The sequence below is a fragment of the Hypomesus transpacificus genome, unplaced genomic scaffold, assembly GCF_021917145.1.
Source record: "Hypomesus transpacificus isolate Combined female unplaced genomic scaffold, fHypTra1 scaffold_31, whole genome shotgun sequence".
Taxonomy (NCBI): Eukaryota; Metazoa; Chordata; class Actinopteri; order Osmeriformes; family Osmeridae; genus Hypomesus; species Hypomesus transpacificus.
The window spans coordinates 2,364,634-2,384,644 of NW_025813837.1; the positions used below are offsets into that span (position 1 = coordinate 2,364,634).

General features: G+C 41.1%; 1 protein-coding gene across 1 annotated transcript; it reads left to right on the forward strand.

Annotated features, from left to right (window-relative positions):
• Positions 1–16,419: 16,419 nt before the first annotated feature.
• Positions 16,420–18,809, forward strand: npffr1l2 (neuropeptide FF receptor 1 like 2). The gene is made up of 3 exons (XM_047015917.1): positions 16,420–16,840; positions 17,287–17,386; positions 17,797–18,809. The coding sequence occupies exons 1-3, from the start codon at positions 16,489–16,491 to the stop codon at positions 18,803–18,805; spliced, it is 1,461 nt and encodes a 486-aa protein (XP_046871873.1). The 5' UTR covers positions 16,420–16,488; the 3' UTR covers positions 18,806–18,809.
• The last annotated feature ends 1,202 nt before the right edge of the window (positions 18,810–20,011 follow it).

Here is a 20,011-nt window from a genome sequence, read left to right on the forward strand (position 1 = left end):
AAAGAAAATGTGTCGGATGGACATCCACACACGTTCGGAGACATCTCCTAACCCAAATCAAATAAGCGAACGTGGCACGTACACACTGACACAGAACACACACACTGACCCAAAACACACACACTGACACAAAACACACACACTGACACAAAAACACACAGTGGAAACCAATCAGACACAAGGTGGATTCTGGAAGTGAATTACTGTGTCATTGTCAATGACAACTATCCTTTAAAGATTCCTTGGGTGTGTAGGGCGCACTTATTTACTACTACAACAGGAACAGCTTGAGTCACAAGGGAAATGCATGTCCTCGTTCAGCTGGGAGGCATCAAGGGATTGGAACTATAGTGCAGAGGAAGAGCAATATGTTTTTCATTTTTTTTCTTTTACCATTCTGATCACAAACATGATTAAGATCCATAACACAGGGAGGAGAACACTTGAGCAGGATCATAGCAAGTCCTTCACAGCTGTACGGAGAGATAGCTCGGCTTTCATGGGAAAGCTGAATGGGTTCCATCATTAGATTGTACCTATATATAGGTACAATCATATCAGAAGTATCACGGAAATCCATTTTACACACCAACATTGTACATTCGATCCAAACAGGCATACAAATTGTGCGTTTAGTGACTTCAATTGAAAATCAAGAACAATGCACGGTTCTAGCAGTAGTAGTTCAGTGGTCGAAGTCGAGGAACGATCTGCGTGCAATAGTCACATCACATGAAACCACATCTCACCTACCAGATATCCATACGACTACAAAATAGGGATAAATTTGTTAGCAAAAGCAAAAATGTTTGGTTCTCTTCATAGAAAACACAAAGTACAAATACAATACTCGGTCTTCCAACAACCATTTCAAATGAAAAACCGTCACGTGAAAATGAGGAATTGTGAACGGTGACAGTGGTGTGCAGACAGCTGTCAACTTCTCTATACAATCGTTGGTGTCAACAGTTGTCATGGCATTGTTGCACGGCTGTGATTTTTTCAAAATAATTTGAGGCTGAAGTGTGCTTTTGAGTTTTTTTGAGTTTGTGCCAGAGTGGCCTGCAATCTTCTACTGCTCCGTAGGTCAAATAAAGTCGTTTTCCAATAACACTCAACAGAATAGCATATAATAATAACAGGTGACCTTTTTGTCAACAGCTAAAACCTGGCAGGAAAGATGACACAAGCAGAAATAATTGGAAAAGTCCTTAAACTCACTACAGATCTACCCATTATGTGACCGTATGAACTACAGTAGATATATTGTTTGTGGCATTTTATCCTAATTAGTCAATCCATGTTGGATTGTGATGTTTTGTGTTGAAAAATACATCTAAATGTGATCAAGCATCTTTTTTTTATTAAAAACACCATAAAACAAACATGTTTATGTACCAATTAAAACCGGTTTACATGTCCATAAGATATTAGAATTGATGGATTACCAAACTGTCCCCCTCCAAACGACATTTCGACAGATCTACCAGTGAGACAGAGAAGATTTCCATGCTCCATTATGAGTCCTAATATAAAGTATCACTAGGAAGCAAAAAAGATCAATCACATTGTGTAAGAATGTCCACCTACAGTCGTGTGAATGACTAGTCAGTCTTCCTACCCCTGAAGGTGGGGGGGAACCACTCATTCCCCGTCAATTCGGACACACATATGAATCCAGGGCTTAAGCTGACTCATTCATCCATCAGTCAATTCACCAGTCTATCATTCCATCCATCTATCCATCCATTCCATCCAAACCACATAAGCACGAGTCTTAATTGACACCAGTGGAGCATGTGCTTTAAGTGGGAAACTGCTCGTCTGGCACCTTTCAAAACATATATTGTTGAATCCAATTAAATCTAGACCTACTGTGAAATCAAAGTCTATTCAATAACATGGAATTGTTTAATCTTCCTTGACATTGTTTGGGAAGTTTAATTTTCAAAAGAATTGAACATTGGAACATTTGAGCCTGAACAATGAGATTTAATTGCCAGCTGTTACACTCCCTTCTTTGTCTTCCATTAGAATCACTCTCTCCCTTTAGTGTCACTTCAGTGTGCTCAGACTCATGGCAGTCTAGCTGAGTCATTGTTTATAAGTTATATTTAGAGTTTTCGGCCAACAGCGAGTTTCCCGGTCCCATCCAACATCTATAAAGGCGAACAATGGGTTTTGGTGTTTCAAAACCCATTGACACTGTATGACTATGTTTAGCTTGTGTTCTGCTCCTCTCTCCTACCAACCGTCTCTGGAGGAGGGGATCCCTCTCTGAATTGCTCCTCCCAAGGTTTCTTCAATTTTTTCTCCCATTGGGAGTTTTTCTGGGAGTTTTTCCTTGTCTTCCTTGAAGGTTTAGGTTGGTTGAGGGGCAGTTCTATGGGCGTATGTGAAGCCCTCTGTGACATGCTTGCGTGTACAAAGGGCTATACAAATACATTTGATTTGATTTGAGTTCTGGCACTGATTGCATCACTCTCATTCACTGTCATGAGAAAAGGTTCTGTTCACAGACCTGACAGTGCAAAGAGAAAAACATAAAACGTCAAAAGAATGACTGGAAGTGTGTCAATTTGAAGGAGGTCTCTACTTATCTAATTATCAAAGTAAAGCCGTGATTATGATATGAAACAAGAAAAGAAGACCATTCGTAAAGTTTAGATTGTGTCGAGTGTGTGTGTGGACACATTACTGAGAGCAGGACTGCCCATATTTCCTAGACGTTGGGACTGGAATGACTAACTTCTCTATAAATAACATTCAAAAACGTCAGATTTTTCATTTTCTTCATCCTCAAAAAGTCTTTTTAGAGCTACATTCATCCCTCAACATTCAAAACTCGGCCATCTCTTCAATCCTGAGAGCTGTAATTTAGTTTAATCTTTGTTATTATTTATCACATCAGACATTTGCTGACAATCTGCCATTGCATTCACAAGGCAGACAGTGATTTGTAGACTTATACCAGCTTTATTTTTCTCTGACTTAATAATTGAACATACTATACACAGGCCTGATGCTACATCAAGCTTTGGCTATCATAATATGAATAATATAAAGTTTTACACTGCCATAACCTTCCTGGGATGCAAAATGAAAATGATGAGAAGGTGGACTTGGGTTAGCCCTATCATCTTCTTAAACTCCCCTATAAAGCAAGTTTGTGTACACCGTGTAGTTATCGAGTGTCTGTTTTCAATGAAGTAGGACACAGCCAGAGAGTGCACAATGTTCGCTAATATCTAATGTTTGCATTGAAGTCTGAATTTCGTGAAGACGACCGCTGTTGCTCTGCATGGTGTCTGCATCATGCGGTGAAAATTGTTCCACTGACAGTTCAAGTGGACTGCAGATTGATGAGCCCTCAGAATAGTAAGGGTTAAGAGCACATACGGTGTAATTGGACTGGCTTTTAGGTACCAGATTATTTTCAAATGCACCACAACTGAACCAGGTCTCAACATCTTGTCAACACACACAAGATATATCCAATCCAAGAACATCTGATCGTAGTAATTATACATCATAATGGCATCGAGTTTCATTTCGGATCACCCCCAAAAAAATCTCTTTTTAAAAAAAAATTATTTTCAGGACTCATTTTGATAACTTTCAATAAGACCAAGCTTTCTCGTGGCTCCAGGTAATGAATGATGTGTCTTACATGAGGCCTGGTACAAATAACAATAGAGCTTAGAGAAAAGGTTGTCTGTTATCAACAATGAGCAGGTCTTCTGGATTAAACCAGTTCATAGTTGTCTATGAAATGCTCAATGACAACAAACTATTTTCTCTCAGCAGCTATAGCAACACGTTGTTCATAGGAAGACAACATATTTCATGCTCATGCTTCATCTTTCTATAAATAGACGTGCTTCTTACATGTCCAAATAGAAAAAGAGGTTCTGGAATATGGAGGTTTACTCCATGTTTTTGGTTTCTTCACCACAGACACAGGAACTGAATAGTCCCCAACCCCTGCCCATAAATGGCCTGACCTCTGTTATGTTCTTCAACTAAGTTGCACTGCTAAAGGCCATCAGCGTTTCATTGGCTCTGTACTGTGCACAAGGACAACAAAGAGTTATGGTTGTGAATGGCTCAGTTCATCGTCTACAATTGGTGCCATGGAAACAACAGGGAGTCCAGTATAGGTCTGAAGGATCCCTAGTATCTAATAGTGCCCCTCTTTACTACATGCGTGTCCCATCATCTACATTGTGGTGTGAAGAAAGCTTGTGAATAGGAAACATCTAGTCTTGGAAGTTGTGTGAAAGTAGATGACCATACCTTATGTGTTTTCTTATTACAAATGTCTTTTTGTCAAAACATTGAATCCTAAACACAAACACAACGTTTTCTACAGTTGGTGTAAACGTGAAATGCCACTTTGTATTTCTCTCTTTCAAATCCTTCTTGGCACAAGATCCAGACAATGGGGTCCGACCGGTGTTGCCTTAAATCATCCAGCATGCCAACAAGTCTTCTTGCCAGACAAATTCAAATACCACACATCTGTCTTCTTGTTGTTCATTCAGTGACAAGTCTCCATGAATCTCAAAAGGTGTGTTCCGCAGTAAAGCCAGGGATCTGCCCTGACACTGATGGTGTGGTGTAAAGAGAGTGGTGAGTCAAATGTTGATATCACATGCAGTCACCTGATCATCCAATGTGACACCTGGTTAGACTCTGGTCAGGGAGACCAGTAGAGCCTATAAGTACGTATTATAAGCTGTTGCATGACCCATATATCCAGAGCAGTATACTGCACCATGTTTAGAACCGATCCAAAAACTGAAGTTATTTCTTATGGGATGAAGGAATTTCTTTCTGGTGCGGGAAGTATTTACATTTAAATCATTGCAATGTAATTGTAGAACAGAAAGGACAAGTAATGTTCTGAATAAGGATGAAACATTTCACACCAGTCTAGGATGATTGTAAAGCAGTTACTGTGGGGCCTACTGTGAGTTGTAATAGTGGTGAAAAGTATCCTTAAAAACAAAGATCCAATTAAAAAATAATAATACTTTCACAAACACATTCTTGAAATGGGATTCGAATATTATCTTAACATAGACAAATGGGTATGTCGAATTCCAATGTAATCATTGTATTACTGCACCCTAGTATAATTGTTTTGGTCACCTTGTATCAATTAACTAGCTTCTGTCCTTGAGATGATTTTACAAGACATTCAGTCATTTAGCAGGCGCTCTTATCCAGAGCGACTTACAGTAAGTACAGGGACATCCCCCCCCTAGGCAAGTAGGGTGAAGAGCCTTGCCCAAGGACACAACGTCATTTGGCACGGCCGGGAATCAAACTCTCAACCTTCAGATTACTAGCCTGCTTCCATCACCTCTCAGCCACCTGACTCCCTAGACCATACTGTTATGTTTTGTTTCCCGTTCCTGGTACCTGAGACGTGGTTACATTATGATGTGACAATACAGACTGTTCCTGGATTCTTACCACCGAAAACATTGTTAGAACTTCTGTATGCACTTCTGTTCCTTGAACTTCTGCTGCACTTTCTACATCTGTACGTCTCTTTAGATAAACGATTCAGTGAAATGGAAGAAAAAAAATGGCAATGACGAAGTTTTATTGAACTTGTTTGTGTTTGTGACAAAACTGTAGGCAGTTGTGGGTAGACAGTTGTTCAGTGCTTTGTATCCTTTCCATCCTGCTGACAGTGCCTGTCTTGGGATGTACAGACCTTGGATCACAAACAGCAGTCTGGGTAAAAAGAATAATGCTACAATTGTGACATTTTCACCATGTACTGTATTAGTTAAGATACTGTGTGTTAGAGAAATAGCAATTTAGTATGTATTTGTGTGTATAAGTGTATTAGTTCATTTGTTTGTGTTAGTGTTATGTAATTAGTGTTGTTACTATAAGTATAGTTATGAAATTACCTGGTATAGTAAATGCAACCTTAATTTAAAGTTCAATTGTATAGCAGTTCCTATGTAACTACAGTAAATTGGCGTAAACCTTAATAAAGAGTTCCTCCCAGGTTTTGGGTCCCCATTGGTCTTAGACTCCTTTGGACTTTCTGTGGAGAACTTGTCCCTGTACAACTATACTTTGAGCTCGAGTGACTATTCTGTTAGATTTCCTATGGTGTTATTTGGTTTGCTGTGGATCATATACAGTGCCCTCCAAAAGTATTGGAACAGTGAGGCGAATTCCTTTATTTTTGCTGTAGACTGAAAACATTTGGGCTTGACATCAAATAATGAACGTGAGACCAGAGATCAACGTTTCAGCTTTTATTTCCAGGTATTTACATCAGGATCTGATGCACAACTAAGAAAATATCACATTTTGTTTGAATCCACCCATTTGTCATGTGATCAAAAGTATTGGAACAGATATACTTAAAACATATTTAAGTGAATAAGACTTAATATTTAGTTGCAAATCCTTTGCTTTCAATAACTGCAGCAAGTCTGTGACCCATTGACGTCACCAAACTTTTGCATTCTTCCTTTTTGATGCTTTCCCAGGCTTTCACTGCAGCCTCTTTCAGTTGTTGTTTGTTTTGTGGGGTTCCTCCCTTCAGTCTCCTCTTAAGCAGGTAAAATGCATGCTCTATAGGGTTTAAGTCTGGAGATTGACTTGGCCAGTCTAATACCTTCCATTTCTTGCCCCTGATGAACTCCTTTGTTGTTTTGGCAGTGTGTTTTGGGTCGTTATCTTGCTGCATGATGAAGGCTCTGCCAATCAGTTTGGTTGCATCTTTCCTTAAATTGGCAGACAAAATGTTTCTGTAGACTTCCGAGTTCATTTTGCTGCTGCCATCATGTGTTACATCCTCAATGAAGATTAATGAGCCCGTCCTAGAAGAAGCCATGCAAGCCCAAGCCATGACATTACCTCCACCGTGTTTCACAGATGAGCTTGTGTGTTTGGGATCATGAGCAGTTCCTTTCTTTCTCCAAACTTTAGCCTTTCCATCACTTTGGTAAAAGTTAATCTTTGTCTCATCAGTCCATAAAACTTTGTCCCAGAATTTTTGAGGTTCATCTCTGTACTTTTTGGCAAATTCCAGCCTGGCCTTCCTATTCTTCTTGCTAATGAGTGGTTTGCATCTTCTGGTGTAGCCCTTGTACTTTTGTTCATGAAGTCTTCTGCGAACAGTAGATAGTGATACCTTCACTCCTGCCATCTGGAGGTTGTTGCTGATCTCACTAACAGTTGTTTTAGGGTCTTTCTTTACAGCTCTCACAATGTTTCTGTCATCAACTGCTGATGTTTTCCTTGGTCTACCTGTTCGACGTCTGTTACTTAGTACACCAGTAGTTTTCTTCTTCTTCAGGACATTCCAAATGGTTGTACTGGCTATGGCCAATGTTTCTGCAATGGCTCTGATTGATTTTCCATCTTCTCTAAGACTCACAATTGCTTGTTTTTCACCCAAAGACAGCGCTCCGGTTTTCATGTTGTTTTCACCTCTGAATACAGTCTGCATAGACAAAACCTATCTTACCCAATCTGAACCTGAGTGTAGACATTCAGTGGTATTTATTGATTGAATAATGTATGTAATAGGACACACCTGGGCAACAAAACACACCTGTCAGTCATATGTTCCAATACTTTTGCTCACGTGACAAATGGGTGGGTTCGAACAAAAAGGTGATATTTTCTAATTTGTGCATCAGATCCTGATGTAAATACCTGGAAATAAAAGCTGAAACGTTGATCTCTGGTTTCACATTCATCGTTTGATGTCAAGCCCAAATGTTTTCAGTCTACAGCAAAAATAAAGGAATTGGCCTCACTGTTCCAATACTTTTGGAGGGCACTGTATTTTGCGATGAAGGAGCAGGTCACAACTGCAAGGCATTTTAGCTACATCAGGGGCAATCAACCTCCTAACATATTCCCAGTGTTAATTTGACCCTGTGAGAATGAGCGGTCCCGATGCTAGAGCTAGTGATTGCCCTAAAGACCTATAAGACTAATAACAGTTGATTAAAAGGAAAACCTCTATAGACTCAAGCCCAAGACTGTCCTTGGTTTCCCAAACAGTATCCGTGAAATCAAAGAATCAAATAATGTGATTCATAAATCAATTATAATCATTGTGATCAATAAAGATTCTTAGACAGCACTGTTACTACTTCACTGTTCCTTGAGGGTTGAGATTGGCTGAGGGCAGTTCTATGGGTATATATGTGAAGCCCTCTGTGTCATTGCTTGTAAAAAGGTATATACAAATCAATTTGATTTGTTACTATACGGATATTACTTACATAATTAGAATGTACACAAGTGAAAATAAGCCAATAACGAGCCAGTGTCCTGCTCCTGTATCTCTATCAAGCTAGAAAATATCAAACGCAATGATCTAATTAAAAGGACAATCTTTTATCTTTCACTTCAGAATCAATGCACTCCATCTTTGGAGAATGTACTTGGATTTGGTACCAATCATATCGGTTGAAGCAACTGATGGATTGACTTCCTCCTTTCAGCATGTGTAAGGAGATTTATTACCAATAAAGCAGGATATTGTGCCTTACCCCATCAGAAAGAACCCTTTATCCATCACTATTATGGAAAGACATTTGTGGCAGCAGCCATGTACGTAGTTTTTAACATGGTGCCACATATATCACACCATTTTTATAGATGACAGGGAATCAGATGGCTGAGCGGTTAGGGAATCAGGCTATTAATCAGAAGGTTGCCGGTATGATTCCTGGCTTTGACAACTGACGTTGTGTCCTTGGGCAATGCACTTCACCCAACTTTCCTCGGGGGGGAATGTCCCTGTACTTACTGTAAGTCGCTCTGGATAATAGCGTCTGCTAAATGACTAAATGTAATGTAAATGACAGTACAACTTAATCTAACTGTCAGGGATGAGCAGTGGCGACCTGTGGCCATAAATATTACATTGAATGTGATATGAACAACGTGATAGTCCTCAATCGCATACATCTCACGCTCAAAACAGGGGAGTTTACACAACCATGTTGTTAACAGCTATGGTTGACTTTTCAAGAAATACATTCTGAAAAAAAAAAGGACTAGATTAGATGTTCAACATAAAAGTTGATTTTACATTGTCTCATTAGTATGTGATTCGCATGCATAAAAAAACACATCAAAAAGCAAGAAATTAAGTCCAATGTGTCTGAGGAAGATAACAGCTGGCCCCCGCCTCATGCCACCTTTTTGCCACCCCAGGTACTGATTAACCCCTCACTTATTACTAGAAACTGTGCAGTGCACAAAAACGATTTGTGCACTGGAATAGCATGGGGATCTGGTGAGTTTTCACTACCCCCGACCCCCATCCCCAACCCCCCTCCACCATCTGCGGCACTGGTGGTCCAACCAAATAAGTGGAGTATTCACAATCGCTGAAACATAATTGGCTGGAAAGTAGCAGGGCTCATTAGCTTCCACAATATGTTTTTCTTTTTTTACTGAAAATCTTACCTATTATATCCGTCCTTATATCTTAGGGCAAGTGCATCTGCCGGTAGGCCTGTTACGCATCCCAATTTTTTAATAGGACAGAAGGACATCGCCCAGACTAAAATTTGGAATTACTGTTCAGGATTACTGGAAAATTAATTCGGGGATGCATGAACACGCTCGCGTTTGGGTCCGTAAATGTCAAGAAATTACTACTCGACTTTGGTATTGTAGATGGCAAAATATTACTTTAAACATATGGATACTTTTTATTTGCATGCTTGTATTTTCTCGGTCCAGGGGACCCAAATAGTTAAATCGATATAGGTCCAGGTGACTTGCGTAATTACTGAGTGAACATGCCTATAAACCCCATTTATGAGGCCGGGTTGGGGATGGACAATGGGCAGGGCGAGAAAGAGAGGGGGGGGAGATAGGCTACCACTATCTTTTGCCTTAATGAATGTGAGAAAAAAATCAAGACTCAAAGCACCTCCTTGAGCGCGTGTGACTGACGCGCTTGCACCTCTCCTGAAATCGAAAGGCATGAAACGCAAGATTTGAGATGTCTCCTTTACGAACCGTCTGGCTATGATCGAGTTCGTGGAAATTGATCTTCAATGAGGAACTAGTTCTTTTACACATTCTCTCGGTCTGATAAAGAACAAAAAGCTGTTGCTGTTTTCAAGTGACCTACAGGTACTGAACAGGTAATTGGAGAAAAATTACGCTTGGTATCATTCAGAGGTAGGTCACTATCTATCATTACAATGTTTTCTTAATGTCGTTTATGAACATATAGTCAATTTACGTAGTTGCCCACTTCAGCGAAAAATACTTGTTTTGTTTACCTCCTAATTTCAACAGGTATAGTCCCGTGTCTAACCTAGGTAAAAGTGTCCACTCCTTTATACGAAATTCGAGCTGACAGTGATGCCTTGAACAGTATACATTTAATTGAAATTGAGATGTGATAGATCCGTATCAACATAATATATTATTTAATATGTTAGGGGGTTTGAAATAATAAACCTCAGTTGGACACGTCAAAAGCTCATACGGATTTCTAGCTCTGCAATATCGCATCCCTGCTGAGAATGGACCAGCTGGGCTCTATAAATTGGACTATTATGGTCATCCCTACAGCTCATACCCCGCTATACCTGTTGCAGCTGGATACTATATACAGTATATATAGACAGAGAGAAAGAGTAGAGTTTAATCATCTGCAAAAGTGTATCAAAATAACATATCAGACGCATCATTAAAACAGTGTATCACTTGACTGGCTGGTAATCTTTTTGAGAGCAGATCAATTCTCAATAATGCCTATTATTATAATAATGCAGCTACTAAAGAGAATACAGCTATTAATTTCAGAAAGAATTCCAATACTTGTATTCAATGCCAGTGCTCTTGAAAAAGAAATGCCTCATGCTTATATGAGTTTAAAAAACTAAAACTGCTGTCTGACAGGCTTCTTCATGTTGTCCTTTGATATGACATTTACATTTTATTCAGCAAACATTTTCATCCAAAGTGTACAAATAGTTCATATCAGAAGATAAGAATCAAAGTGCATGGTTCCAACATATTTTTGTGGACCAAAGTCAAGGAGCGGCCTGCGATATATTTGCTAGCCATTTCGCAGAGTAACCATACCTCAGCTACACAGCATGGTGAACTAAAAATAGTACTACAGTGCAATAATAACATCTCAATTACGGTACAAATTGAAGAGAAATGGAGATGAGTAAATTGCACATACATAATACAGCAGGGATGAGAATGATGGTTGGGATGATGATTGAAATAAAGCACAGTTCAAGTTTCCCCCAAAATATATTTAATCACAAAGGGTCAATTTCTGTAGGTCATGGGGCACCATGTAAAAGATGGCCCTATTACACTTTTAAGACCCTCTGATCTTAGCACAAAGAATGTCCCTCGTCTGAACAAGTAATTACACAACAATTTTCTAAGATAATCACGTCTCTCATTATCCTCTTAACCTCAGCACCTAGCCTGATGTTGTGTTCCCTGCTGACAGGCTGTTGTTTCAGTGCAGACTGGTTCACTGGATTACAGAGACAAATATGCACAGCAGATTCAGTCTCCTAAAGACTGGTCAATAAGATTCTGTGTTCCAATTCTGGACAATTCATCCATTTGTTATCACGTTAAATTAATAATGGTAGCATGAAACATCATCTCATTTGAAATGTCTAAAACTACTCAAATATGAAGCAATTACTTTTTTGGGATTATTGTACAAAAACAACCTTCACTGTTATTGCTACTTGAGACGAATCTGAATGACTACTGGAAGCAGACAAGTTGTAAAAATAAGATATTATTCCTTGTAAACTGATTTGCCTTCAGGGAGCCTTTGTCCCTAAACCACTTGTAGACCGGTAGGAAACATGTGGTGTTGCAGTTACTCCCTAAGGATTACATGGTCTCAGACTTGCATTCTAATTAATGTCAGGGGAGCTTTATGAATTTAAATTTGACCTCAAGCTAGACCACAAATTAAGCAGGCAAATGTTGGGTTACACATCTCTCACATCTTAATATTATTTTTACAAAACTTCCCCACATTTAGCTTGTGATGTATAAAATACTGTATTATGGTTATCATGGATTGATAATTAAATATATTACACTGACTGATGGCAAGTGATTCATGCCACCCTTAATATAGGTGATAATAAACTCATTCACACCCATCTGGTGTGTTCACTTTAGTTTCATGACAACCTCAATTAAACACTTACTTTCACAGTAATTTTTCACTAGACAGTATAACACCTGACAAACTAAACACAATATTGTATAAAATAACCCCACATGCTTACAAGTTACAACTTGATAAAAAAAAGTTATTATTGGTAGGCTTGTGAAATATTTCAAAACCTTTAATGATAATTATATAAAAACAAAGTTCGGCTGGCATGTTGCAGACATGTTTTGTACCTCCTGAAATTTTTGAATTTGAAGGGGCCACTTGAATGTTTGTATAGACCATTCAGCTTGTTGAATGAAAACCTTGAGAACCGTCATTGCTTAAAATTTAACTAAACGTGATTGGCACACAGTTGTCATAGTTATGTGGCGCAGTGTTAGCCGGATCATAAACGCTGAAAAGGTCTGAGCCAAAATGTGACTGTCTTGTATGATGCATTGTTGTTACTTTAAAAACTTAAAACCTTGAATGAAAAGTTCACCCTAACACAGCCTCTACATTTTTCAACAGAACAGAAAGTATTATGTGACGAATGAATAAATTCAACATCAATATTAAAATGTTCTTGGTACCCGCCCCCCCCCCCCCCCCCCCGCCCCCCCCCCCCCCCCCCCCCCCACACACACACACACACACACAACCTATCTGTCACTCCAGTTGAGCTATTGATTTGTTAGCACAATGGTAACAAGACCTGCATCAAGATGATGTAGAAGAACATTGTGTCTTTCAGCCATTTCTGGCTGCACCATAGACCAGCTTTCATTACGTAAGAGCTTTAAAAGATGTACTGCAATCTTAAGTCCGCTATCTTTGCACTAGTGGGGCTTCCACTGTAGTTGGAAATCAAGGATTCTCCAGCATTGAGTCTCTTCCTTGAAAGAATGCGAAGGATAAACCATACAGTACCATACTCTAGGCAGGTAAATGGACTTCATAAAATGCCCAGGAAATTGTTTCCATTCAGAAAGCTTTTCAGAGATTGTTCAAATGCCAAGCAGTACAATACGCTTTCAGTTGTATTTTAGGGGGAAAACATAATGCAATAAAGATTTTCTAGAACTGTAAACCTAGCCAATAAAGAGACTAGATTTCAAGTCAGGTGGCTCTACTGGATAATTGGACAGCGTCCCTTAAAGGGGAGTTTTTAGTGATTCCTTCACAGTTGAGTATCAAGAGTTTATGAATCATCACATTGACATGCGCTACGACACTTTCAAAAGAAGCAGGCCACCGAAATCCATTATATGACTACATTTATAATTCATGTTTCTCTCTCTGTGCATCCAGCTTATCATTCTGAGCATTTTAGTCCTTGCACATCCCTAAAGTCCGAACGAGACGAAATGGGACTTGAGTGCTACTCTGCCAGGACACACCTTCACATGAGACAAGTTGTGAAGGACTGCTCTGGAACACAACTGTGCATGTTTAGCTTTTGGAGCTTCACGATTCCACCCATGTGGTACCCAAAAGTTACCCAAGAGGGTTCTAGTCACGACACACATAGTACACCCAGTCTGCCCGACAGATGAGTGATCATGAGAGAGATTTGTTCTCAGATGGTAGGATTCCCCTTTTTCCAATTGGATGAATCATAATCTGTCATGCAAAGAAAACAAACACTTCTTCCCCCATTACATTTAAATATTCAACGTTTTAAAAATGCACATGAACTGCATACACTTCAATCTACTATGCTGCTGATTTGTCATCAACATAGTTTCCATCCAACAATCCATCACAACAGTGTTTATGAGGGGCAGATTATGTGCAAAAAGCGAAAACATTGAAAAACCAATGAAAACGAGGGAATTTACAAACATTGCAAATCTATTGTGCCTCAATTCACGTCCACGCGTCAGATCGAAACACATTCATGTCCTTCTCTCTGGCAGTGACACACCTAGGAATTCAATATTGTGCACATCCTGTAAAACCTCCAAGGCCTCCCCAGTCGCCCAAACTGTCTAACGGCAGGTCATGGACCACAGGTCATGAACTGCAACTGTTTTCCGCTATCCACTCCCAGTTGTGACTAGTTTGTGTGAGTACTAGCCTCAGGTACAGGCATGGGCGCATCATCCAGAGCGAGGCTTCTGATTATATACCTGATTTCTTTAGCAAAATAAATGCTAACCCTATGTCTCAAGTCTCCTGAATCGTAGGCTTAGACAGGATTGTCTCAACGTGTATAGTGGAAAGTGTTAGTGGGTGTAGAAACACACTGTACATTTCTTGTTTGTGTAGACTTACTTGGCGATTAAACTTTATTCGGATTCTTCCACCGCAGTGGCAAGTGTAAATCATGGCAAATTACATTTGGTGATAGTTCGGTGCTGCCGGCTTGGCTGTGTCTTGACTTCTGTTGCCAAAACAAGCAACCAGACACACGGCAACTGTGTAAGCAGATAAGGCTTAGTCTTAAGGTCTTTGTTGTGTATACATGCCCAATCACTTTTTATATGAACTGTTTTAGTTTTCTTTGTGGCAGATCCAATTCTGAAGTTGAAATATAAATCAAAGCATTCATGTAATGTGGACTACATGGGGAGGTAGACTGCATTATCTTTAAAATACACATTATGTTTTCATACCAGATATGGAGAACACTGTTGCAATTACATTCTGAGTCCAAGGCCTTCAAGCTACCTGCTTCTAATAGCTGGTGGGCTGGATTCACACTTTTGGGACTCTTCCAGCACCTCCATTTAGCAAAATGCTCAATCACAACATTGTTTTTTCAGGCCTGCATTAATCAAAGGAAGTGGAACATGTCCATGAAACGTTTTATAGAGAAGTTAAATAATAAAAATTCCACTATTTCACCATGTCAGAAGAGGATAACAGTAGAGGGGAGCATATCTATATCATACATTACTATTGAGTGTGTCACAACAAGTAGCATTATACTCATAACTGCAAAATACTGTATCATGTATAATTAGCACTCAGTGAAAATAATTGTGCCATTTATTTTAGAAGTTCCTGTAGCTCTTCAGTGAAGCACCACCAAAGCACCGCGCTAAATGAGGTCTTTTCTGCGTAGCCCTTTTCTAAGTTTGTTTGCAAACGAGTGTCTGGAGGTAAGCTGCTGTAACTGCTGCTGGATATTAAGCTTGTCATTTCCTTGGCCAGACGTCTTTAATACTGATAAGGAACCCGGGTAGAAGGTAGAGAGCAACTTTCACCAGACCAGACCTTGCTTGAACCTTTCAGCTCTACTCTAATTGCCAAAGCCACGGCTGTAAAATACATTATCTGGAAGAGAATGAATCTTACTTCTAATGCATTTCATCAGAGTTTTTGAAGATTGTGTTTATACCACATTTTTTTAAGTGTGCTACTTTATGATCCATAAGTCTTTAAAATCGTAAAAAAGGAATTATGGAATAAAATTGATTATTCTCTCACTTGTATCTGACAAGTTGGCTTTTATTTTTTGGAGAACAGTTCAAAAGCAAAACAGTCCATGAGATCTTTGATTCACATTTAAAGCAGCCAAGTGAAGATATGTGATCCCATGTGATTAACCCCAGTAAAGCTGTCTATCATCGTCTAGTACTGTAGTTCAGTGGTTCCCAACCCTGGTCCCTCAGGGCCCCCTGTCCTGCCTGTTTTAGATGTTTCCCTGCTCCAACACACCTGATTCTAATGAATGGTTCCTTATGAAACCTGAAAACAGCTCATTTATTAGAATCAGGTGTGTTGGAGCAGGGAGACGTCTAGAACATGCAGGGCAGGGGGACCCTGACGACCAGGGTGGTGCTGATTTGTCCAAGCCGCTGTGGTATGGGCACAAACAGATATGTTGGAGCTTGGCAGGATGGATTTTGGACGTATTCTCCGAAGGTTATAACGATTAACCTTCACTGACAGAATGGGCAGATATGTGGGTAGTACATCAAGTCAAATATAATGTAGATCGAGTCCGTACCCATGGAGTCAACATTAGGGCGGACAAATTATTTTTTTAATGATAATTTCGGACAAGTTGCCTGTTGTAGCGTAGCACATTTATATTTGTATATCAATATATTGAGGGGGACATTTTGACCAGATTTGAATATTGGGGGGGATGTATATTATGACAACATCTCATTTAATTTGCAAACAAATAAATTCATGCTTCATAGTCCGACAGAAAATGCAAAAACTCACAATGTGGAATCTGATTGGCTCATCAGGGGCACTTGATTGGTTATGTGTATGTATGTATGTTTGTGTGTGTGTGTGTGTGCGTGTGTGTCGTCAGGGACTGCTGTCTGAGAGGGCTGTACTTGACGGGAGGAATGGAGGTGTGGGACAGCTTAGAAGAAGGAGGATTGGAGGTGGAGGCCTCAGCAGACAGCCCACCCTGGTCCAACAACTCCAGACACCTCTTCCACAACCCCAACGTCACGGCCAACCTCACCTACTTCCCTTACTACCAGCACTCCCTTACGGTTGCTGCCAGTTTCATCCTGGCCTACCTGTTCATCTTCCTGCTGTGCATGGTGGGAAACGTGCTGGTGTGTATAATCGTGCTCGGGAACCGGCGCATGCGGACCGTCACCAACCTGTTTATCCTCAACTTGGCCATCAGCGATCTTCTGGTGGGAATCTTCTGTATCCCCACCACACTGGTGGACAACCTCATCACAGGTAGGTCAGCTCCCATCTCCTAAATGTAAAAGTGCTTTGGCATTTGGAACGTGTTAGCACTGTGTGTGGTAAATACAGACTGTTTCTTGACTCTAACCACCAAAATACTGTTTGAAGTGTTCTGGTTCTTAACGTTTGTTATTGTATCTGTTTACAATTCTATAGTTTCCACCATCCAAGACCAATATGATAAGTTAATAGTGCCACATTCTTCGGCATGTAGTTCTTACATTCAAGAGAACTTACACTGTACAACCATGAGCTTTTCATTCAAATCACCAGCACACACACACACATGCACATACACACATTCACACAAACACAACTGTTTGAACACCGCTATACACCTACAATTTCAAGCACAGCAGTCAAACATAAATCACGTTGGAGAAGAAAATAAAACATTTTCTTGTATGCTTGATGATTGACATTGATTCTGTTGAAAGGCTGGCCATTTACCAACACAGTGTGCAAAATGAGCGGCCTAGTACAGGGGATGTCTGTGGCAGCCTCAGTCTTCACCTTGGTGGCCATAGCCGTCGACAGGTAAGTCAGCTAAGAAGCTGATAGCCCTTGTCGTGGGCCACACCCTCTTTCATGCATCGGAATCGGGCTGGTAATCAGAAGGTTACCAGTTCGATTCCCGGCCGTGCCAAATTATGTTGCGTCCTTGGGCAAGGCACTTCACCCTACTTGCCTCGGGGGAAAGTCTGTGTACTTACTGCAAGTCGCTCTGGATAAGAGCATCTGCTAAATGACTAAATGTAAATGTAACCTGAGGTGCAACCGCTGCTACATGCAGTTCAATCTGAAGTTGAGACACTGAAAAAAACACGAGGAGATGAAAATAATAGTTTGTAAACACTTTGAATGGAATGTTTTCTTAAATACTTTGAAATATGAAGTAAATACTTGTATTGATCATTGATATGAACTTCTATCCGGTACTTCCACAGGTTCCGTTGTATAGTGTACCCTTTCCAGCCTAAACTCAGCCTTTTCGTGGCCAAGGGGACCATAGTGATGATTTGGGTCCTGGCTGTGGTGATCATGTGTCCTTCAGCGGCCGCGCTGACAGTGGAGGAAGTACCTTATCACTACATGGTTTCCAACCGAGAATCCAACGTCACCTACCCCCTGTTCACCTGCTACGAAAATTTTGCCAACCCCAAGATGCGGAAAATCTACACCACCGTGCTTTTCGCTCATATCTACCTGGTGCCTCTTACCCTCATCACCCTGATGTATGGGCGGATCGGGGTGAAGCTCTACACCTCGGTGGTGTCCAACAGGGAGCCCCAGGACACAGCTGTCCAGGGGCCCTCTGGCAGGCATGAGGTCCGGCCCCTAATCTCCCAGAAAAAAATCAAGGTGATCAAGATGCTAATCGTGGTGGCCGTGCTCTTCATGGTGTCCTGGCTGCCTCTGTGGACCCTCATGCTCATGACCGACTACTCTGGTCTGGACGGGGACCAGTTGGAGCTGCTGACGGGCTACATGTTCCCCTTTGCCCATTGGCTGGCCTTCTCCAACTCCAGCGTCAACCCCATCATATACGGCTACTACAACGAGAACTTCAAGAGGGGCTTCCAGGCCGTCTGCCAGCCCAACCCTTGCTGCTGCCCGGGGGGCTGGGAGCTGGGGTGCAGGAGAGCCGGGGAGGGCCAGACTGGGGCTGGGGGCATTGGGGGGGGTGCCCTTAGAGATGGTACCACCAACGCCAACCCCTTGGTGTTTGGTGCCAGGAATAAAGTTTACACGGACGGCAATCCAACGGATACGGTGCGTCTGGAACTGGAGCTGAAGAGGAACTCGAGGGTGGGCTGTATCGTCCACATGGACGCCAGCGGGTCAGAGGGCAGCTCCGGCGTGGGCAGCGGGGGTCACAAGAGAGGGTTTGGTCTGGAGGAGGCGAACAGGATCAGCCCGCCTGGAGTAGCAGTCTGCCAGGCCTGGGATCATTAGAGAGGAATGGACATTCCTGTAGTCATTTTACACTAGCCGCAGTACGCTGGAAGGGCTTTGAAAGTCAGTTGTCAGAGCATCATGTTTGTTATATCTAGGGCTGCTAAAGTTACAAATGTGTTCATGTGTTTCAATTTAATATAGCAGATTCTCTCATTTTCCCCTTTTAATGGACCTAAACCAGAGTACATCGACCTGCCTCCCGCACGAATGCATGAGGAATAAACCTGAAGGCACCAAGAAATCCAAACGTACAATGTCTAAATGAGTATTTCAGAGGGTTTCTGGGTATTTGTATGTGTGTGTGTGCATGCGTGGGGGTTGTGTGTGCATGCATGGAGTCAGATGGCTGAGCGGTGAGGGAGTCGGGCTAGTAATCAGAAGGTTGCCGGATCAATTCTCCGCCGTGCCACATGATGTTGTGTCCTTGGGCAAGGCACTTCACCCGACTTGCCTCGGGGGGAATGTCCCTGTACTTACTGTAAGTCGCTCTGGATAAGAGGGTCTGCTAAATGACTAAATGTAAATGCATGCGTGCATCTGAAAGAGCCCCTGCATGTGATAAGGACCAGGCAGCTCCAGCTCCAGCTGGACTAACAGCCAGGGTGCCTCACCATCCCCAAATACACACTGTCCTTGAGCTGTTTGCCTCATCTTAACTCTGCCAGGAAGGGAATAAGAAGCACAGGAGGCATCATGCTCAATGGCAAATTTGAATTTAGTAGTTGAAGACTTTAACCCCACAAGGCTGGATTGTTATTGATTGAGATGTTATTTTACTATAAAAACAGGAATTGCATATAAGTGTGTTTTAATGGCCTGACAAACCAACTGAAAATCCCCAAATAGAAACTTCACACTTTTAATTGGGACTGGATAAGGGGGAAACAACTTGATTGTGTTTGTTCCTTTATACTGACTGCAAGCCATGTGAAAATAAGTAAACAAGAATTAACCTAAATTGTGTTGTGCTGTAAATATATGTGGCTGTAGTTTATATTTGTACTTTGAAAGAATTTAGGATGAACTGTATATGCATCCTCTTGTGTAATGTTTTGAATTGGACAATAGAACCTCAGTATGATATTTCTGGTAGACATGTACAAGTCTGTTGATCCTGTCCAATCCCTCTGACTCCAGGATGCCAGCCTAGCTGGTGACCCCCACTGGTTAGAAGTTTGTACGTAGTCTCAGGTTATAAAATAC